General features: G+C 58.6%; 1 protein-coding gene across 1 annotated transcript in view; it reads left to right on the top strand.

The window, feature by feature from the left end:
* The first annotated feature begins 415 nt into the window (after window positions 1-415).
* Window positions 416-6631, top strand: part of Tm6sf1 (transmembrane 6 superfamily member 1) — a 15385-nt gene continuing 9169 nt past the window's right edge. Inside the window, exons 1-5 of the mRNA XM_013011852.1 lie at window positions 416-518; window positions 2634-2731; window positions 4464-4567; window positions 5811-5893; window positions 6466-6488. Of these exons, the coding sequence (XP_012867306.1) occupies window positions 2711-2731; window positions 4464-4567; window positions 5811-5893; window positions 6466-6488 (231 nt within the window). The 5' untranslated portion in view covers window positions 416-518; window positions 2634-2710. The remainder of the gene's footprint in view (window positions 519-2633; window positions 2732-4463; window positions 4568-5810; window positions 5894-6465; window positions 6489-6631) is intronic.

Below are 6631 nucleotides of genomic sequence, written 5' to 3'. Positions count from 1 at the left end.
CCCGACAGCGGGGTGGAGGGAGCCAGGCAGGAGCTATATTAGGGTCAGGGTGGGTGGGACAGAGGCCGCTCCGGACCCAGCTGGGAGACACTGGGTCCTTAATGAAGGAGCACAAGCCAAGAGGAACGGAGAATGAGGCTCTGGGCCGTGAGGCCCCAAGCCACAGGCTGTATCCTAGAAAGGTCCGGGAGCGCTAGGCGAGCTGTCTGAGCTGCACTGAGGGCGGGGCTGGCTGTGGAGCTGTGGGAAGAGGCAGCGGTACCTGGGAATCACAGCTTGGAAACAAGTGTGTGTGTTGGTGAGTGGTCACCTCCTGCTCTGGTGGTTGTGTGTTTGTGTTGGTGAGTGGTCACCTCCTGCTCTGGTGGTGTGTGTGTGTTGGTGAGTGATCACCTCCTGCTCTGGTCCTCACAGCTCCTGGACAATCGTAGGGGTCGCTGCCCTCATCCTGCTTCTGGTGGCCGTGGTGGCCCGAGTCCTCGTCACGAGAAAGCCGCCCCGGGACCCCCTGTTCTATGGTAGGTCTGGCCCCCTGTCTTATGGAAGGTTGGGACCCCCCGTCCTATGGAAGCTCTGACCCCCCGTCCTATGGAAGGTTGGGACCCCCCGTCCTATGGAAGCTCTGACCCCCCGTCCTATGGAAGGTCTGACCCCCCCCCCCGTCCTATGGACAGTCTGACCCCCCGTCCTATGGACGGTCTGACCCCCTGTCCTATGGAAGGTCTGCTTGGAGGGGGCGGGTGTGCGTCCCTGTCATGACACCACCCTCAGCCTTCAGCCATGGCTCCCCGCAGGACTCCTCTGAGCCGGCTGGGTGCGGGAGCTGCGGGTGCGGGGCTGTTGGAGGCCGCGCCCTCCATCACACCCCTAGGTTCCCCCCCCTGCCCCCAGCAGGCTCTTTACCTGGGCCTCCTTCCCGGGCCTCCTGCCTTTAGCCAGCACTTGCAGCTCCCTTTGTGAGCATGGATGCATGGCCTGAAGCCTTGGTCTGTACACCTGAATAAGAGACTAGCATTTCTACTGTGGGCATTCAGCATTACACGTGTGTTCTTTCAAGACTTGTCAGTACTGGGCAAACAAATGCCACAGCACAGGGGAGCAGCTGCAGGGACCCTGAGCACGTCAGCAGTATTATTTGAACTCTCCTCACAAACGCCCTGCCACGTAGGAATGAAGAGGCTAGCTCCGAGATTTCCCAGGAGTGTGGTTAGAGCAACAAGCTCGTGAGAACAGCACTGACACTGCCTCGTCTGCCGGACCCCCCCTTCTTCCTGTCCTTCCTTCTTCCCTTTCTTCCTGCTGGGGTTTGAACTCAGGGCCTTGCGCTTGCTAGGCAGGTGCTCTACCACTTGAGTCCTGCCCCCAGACCTTTTTGGTTTGGTTATTTTTCAAGCGGAGTCTCACAGTTTTCACCAGGGCTAGCCTCAGCCTCTGTACTCCTGCCCATTCCGCCCTGCAGCTGGGGTGGCAGGCGTAGGGCACCATCCCCCTGGGCTCATCGACGGAGACAGTGTTTCACTAGCTTTTTTTTTTTTTGGTGGGGGGGGTCCGGTCGTGGGGCCTGAACTCTGGGCCTGGGCACTGTCCCTCAGCTCTTCAGCTCAAGGCTAGTGCTCTACCACTTCAGCCACAGCGCCACTTCCAGCTTTTTTTCTTTTTGCTTATGTGGTGCTGAGGAAGCGAACCCAGGGCCTCAGGCATGCAAGGCAAGTGCTCTACCACCGAGCCACCTTCCCAGCCCTTCACTAGCTTTTTGCCTGGTCTTAAACCTTGATCTTCCCAGGAAGCTGGGTGGTGGCCGTGCACCTCTGATCTCTGGAGTAGCTGGGGTCGTGCGGGGAGCCCCTCTGCCTGGCCCGTTCACGGTGTCTCCTGCAACCCACGTGTCTCCCTGGTGGTGATGCTGGTACCACTCATTCCCCAAATTCACGTGTCCTACCGCAGCACTGGCCCTGCCCCCGGGGCTGGGTCTCCGGCTCCGGCTCTGGGTTGGCTTTCGGGCAGCTCCATGTGTCTCATCAGCAGCTCCGGAGCACAGGCCTCCGTCTGGGCGGGCAGAGGTGCCGAGGGGAGCAGGAGGGTCTTGGCCTGGAGCTGGCACTCCACCTCCTCTCTGAGGGCAGAGAAAGTTCCACCACGAAGCCCAGCTGGGCACGCGGAACATCCTCTACCTGGTGAGCCTCAGGGGAGGAGGAACATGCAGAGGACCGTGACTCCCAGGCCATCCGCCAGGACCTTCAGGGCTGACGCTGTCGGGGCTGGCTGGAGGCTGCGCTGCGCGGGGCCTCCCGACTCCGGAGCCACATCCTTTCCCTGTCTCCCTTGGCGCTGCTCAGCTCCCGCTGCCCCCCCCCCCCCTCCCCCGCACCACACTCACCTCCCCTGCCTCCCCGTGTCCAGCTGGGCGCACACTGCAGCTGCAGGAGCGAGCCCCAGGCCAGGCCCTCACTCACCTGTGCGGTAACCGCGTGTCGGCGACTCCTGGAGGGTCAGGGGCGTCAGGCGCCTGTGCGCCGAGCGGTGTGGGGAGCGGCCGCATGGACTAGTCTGTGTCACAGTGCCTCGAGTCCGTCCCCTGGCTCGCCGTCCGTCCCCAGGGCGGCTGTGCTGAATCGCGGCATCCTTTGTTGCAGTGTACGCAGTCTTCGGATTCACCAGCGTGGTGAGCCTCATCACGGGCCTGGAGCAGGACGGCGTCATCGATGGCTTCATGACACACTACCTGAGAGAGGTAGGCCTCCCAGCCCCTGCCAGGGTGCTGGTCCTCCTCTGTCCCCACTTCAGAGGCAGGCTGGGGCCGGGCGCACATGGAGCTCTCCAGGGGCTGCTCCCTCCACCCTGTCCCTTTGCGTGAATACAGTAAGTATGTGTCTATTAAAAGCACATTAAGGGGCTGGGAAGGTGGCTCAGTGGTAGAGTGCTTGCCTTGCATGCCTGAGGCCCTGGGTTCGATTCCTCAGCACCATGTAAGCAAAAAGAAAAAAGCTGGAAGTGGCGCTGTGGCTCAAGTGGTAGAGCGCTAGCCTTGAGCTGAAGAGCTCAGGGACAGTGCCCAGGCCCAGAGTTCAAGTCCCATGACCAAAAAAAAAAAAAGCCTATTAAAATCTCAGAAGACCAAATCAGCCTTCAAGTTGAGAGGTAAAACCCAAGGTATGAAAGCTGCTGGGTTAGCCCAGCCCCTCCCAGAGGGAGGGTGTCGGTCTGTTTCCCCATTTCATAGGGACTGACCGGAGCTCAGGGAGGCTGACACGCACTCCAGGTCACACAGCAGATGGAGCAGTGGGAAGTCTAGTCCTCGTGTGAGGGGTCTGGATGCTACCTCGTGCGGGCAGAGGCTTCACACCGGGGCGGACGCGGTCAACCCAGGAGGATGGGCACGTGGGGAAGGGTCGATGTCTCCAGCCGGGACCCCAGGAACAAGGCAGCCTCTGCAGGGCCAGACAGCGACCGTGCTGGGAAGGGCCAGCCGCCGGGAGCCTGAGCATGAGGGTGACCACCACGGTGGTGGCAGGGAGGGCCAGGCCCAGGAGACCGTGGCTTTGGAGTGGAAGTGTTCGCTGGAGCCGAGAGGCAGAGGAGCTCAGCGCTGCCGAGTGGCTGACGAGACTGGGTCCGTGTGGCACCTGCCCTGCCCTTGGGAGACGAGGAGTGGGGGGGGAGGAGGGGTGGCAGGCATTCCCGAGGGAATGCAGAGGGGCTGAGGCTGGAGGGGGGACATGGGTGGCCCGGCGGCAGGTGTGCGCACTGACCCCCTGGTGTTTGGGTATGGTCAGGTGGGGGGGGGTGTTCTGGCTGACATCTCAACTGGCTGGCTTGCAGAAGTCTAGGTGGAGGTCCCCAAGGGGGGGGGGGGGGGAGGAGGGAGTGTGGTTGTCCGCCCCGACGGGAGCAGCTGCCCAGAGGGCTGGAAGGCAGCCTGGAGAGGCCGGCAGGAGCTGGGGTGGCTGGGAAGCCAGAGGCGTGCGGTGCGGTGCGGGGTGAGGCTGGGGACTGTGCGGGGCGGCAGGAGAGGTGGGTGGGAAGCAGCAGGCTCTCCTCGGAGCCTGGGCACCCTCACCCGTACAGAGTCGGTGCGTTGGTCTCCTCGTGCTGCCGGAAGGCAGAATGGAGGATGGCGAGGGGGGGCTCAGCGCGCCGCCCGTATGTGCACGGGAGAGGCCTCTGTGCTGGCCACGGCCAGCCCGGCTTCGTCCAGCGGGGTTTTCCCTGGGCACCCCTCCAGCTGCGGCCAGGCCCCTCCAGGCACAGATTTGGCCTGTGAGTGACCACACCGCCGTCTGCCTTTGCGTTGTTCAAATCTGAGTTGGTCCGTCAGGAGCCGCCGGCCGCGCCTTCCCCGCCGCGGCGTGGCTCGGCCGCCACCGTCCACACCAGTTGGTGGTTATTTCCCTTGTAACTGAAGTCCGGTGCTCTGCACGGAGTGCGTCCCACTCAAAGCGGCTTTCTTCCCCTGCTCTCCTCAGGGCGAGCCCTATCTGAACACGGCCCACGGGCACATCATCTGCTACTGGGACGGCTCGGCCCACTACCTGATGTACCTGGTGATGGTGGCAGCCATCGCCTGGGAGTAAGTCTGGGGGGTCTCTCCACCTCAGCCCCGCGAGTGAGTCCGTAGGGAAGCGTGCGCACAGCGGCGCAGACGGCCGTGCTTGGTGTCAGCACACGTCACGGCACACGGCCTTCTGGAACACGTCCTCTCGGTCTGGCCCCCGCTCTGCTGACGGCTGAGGCAGTGACCCCGTCGCTTTGAGGTCATGCTCTTTTCTAAGAACAGTCCCATTTTTAAGAATTCAAGCACACATTCTAATGGAAAGTTCTGGTCTCGGTGCAGGGTCAAGCTTCTCCCCCAGTTCAGCTGCGGCTCTGGGACCTGGGTCTGTGGGAAGGCTCAGGCCCCAGCTGTTTTCTATGCTGGCTGTCCGGTGGGGTGCACAAGCGGCCCCGGCCTTCCCGAGACCCCGATGTCTTGAATCTGTGCATCACAGCCGTCAGGGAAGCCGGCAGTGTTCTCTGGTAGAACTGATGGCTCCCCCAGACCCAGCTCCTTCTGGGGTCTCAGAAAGCCTCTCTGGGGGAGGGACTCTCAAGGTGGCTTGAACCAGCTACTGTCCCCGGCTTTCACTCAGACAAGTCACATTCAAAATGGAAATGCTTGGCTGGCGGCCCATTTCTCCCCAAGGAGAATAACCTGCAATAACCTGAGACACTGTGCTTTGTTCTCATGGGGTCAGCAGGCTGGGCCGGGCACTAAGTGCAGAATTCTCCACTTGTTCCTTCTGAACGCCTCCTAGCTTTCCATATATACTGAATCAGCCGCGGAAGGAACATCTTACTGGGCATGAGGGCTCAAAGTCTGGCAGCTGCTTTAGAATGTGGAGTTGGGTCAGGAATTCCCTTCCCCTTCAGGGCTCTGGCCGAAACTCCATGCTACTAAGGAAGGTCCATTTTACATCCCGCCACCCACACTTAGAATGACTTAAAATCTGGATCCGGCATCCTTTATGCTTCAGCCCCTCTTCCCCTTTCCGTGCTGAGTTTTGTACCTATGGGGAAATGCAAGGTCCAGTGAGGGCCACACTGTAGTTAAAGCCAGCAGAGCAGTGTGGCAGGCAGAGTTCTGTTCAAAAGGTTGCAAAGGAGGCTGTACACAGTCTATTGCACCCAGAAATGGTCCCTTGTGTTTATTGCTCTTGATTCAATAAGTTTCTATGCGTGCAGTTCACTAGTGAGGAAAAATAACGTTGAGTATCACCTTTTGCTACGAGTATTATTTTAAGACAAGTGCACGGAGCCAAGGTTTTCTGTTGCAGGGAGAGTTACAGGACCGTTGGCCTATACTGGGTTGGATCCATTGTAATGAGCACTGTGGTTTTTGTGCCTGGAAACATCGTAGGTAAGAAACTTTATCTTAACATTCACATTCACTTTTCTTTTCTGCAGTTCTTTTTTATCTTTTTTTTTTTTTTCGTCGGTCCTGGGGCTTGAACTCTGGGCCTGGGTGCTGTCCCTGAGCTCTTCAGCTCAAGGCAAGTGCTCTACCACTTGAGCCACAGTGCCACTTCCGATGTTCTAGTGGTTAATTGGAGATGAGAGTCTCACAGATTTTCCTGCCCAGGCTGGCTTTGAACCGCTGCGCTCAGCCTCCTGAGTAGCTAGGATTACAGGTGTGAGCCACCAGCCCCTGCCTGCAGTACTTTTTTAAGTAGAGAAATTATTTGGATGTAGGAAAACCAAGTAATTCAAAGCTTACAAAAAACAATTTGGCAAAGTTGTTCCTATTCCTCACTCTGTAATCTCAGCTCTTAAGAAATGTACTGAATGACTACATTGTCAAGTAATTGGCTATTTTTACTTTCTAGAAGGAGATAGAGAGGCTGACTACGGCATTTGTGCAGCTATTTCTTCCAACTCTTTGTATTTTAAATAACTCCTGACACTCTATGAGAATTTCATAAATGTACACAGAAATTAAGACTCTTGAAGGCTATGTAAGACATTATTTATGAGTGTAGAAAATTAGGATATTACATGTGCTGCTTTTTTTTTTGGGTCCGGTTGTGGGGCCTGAACTCTGGGCCTGGGCGCTGTCCCTCAGCTCTTCAGCTCAAGGCTAGCGCTCTACCACTTGAGC

This window comes from Dipodomys ordii, unplaced genomic scaffold (assembly GCF_000151885.1).
Source record: "Dipodomys ordii isolate 6190 unplaced genomic scaffold, Dord_2.0 Scaffold15, whole genome shotgun sequence".
NCBI lineage: Eukaryota > Metazoa > Chordata > Mammalia > Rodentia > Heteromyidae > Dipodomys > Dipodomys ordii.
Note: the sequence above shows the minus strand (reverse complement) of the source record. Positions and strands in the feature narration are given on the sequence as shown.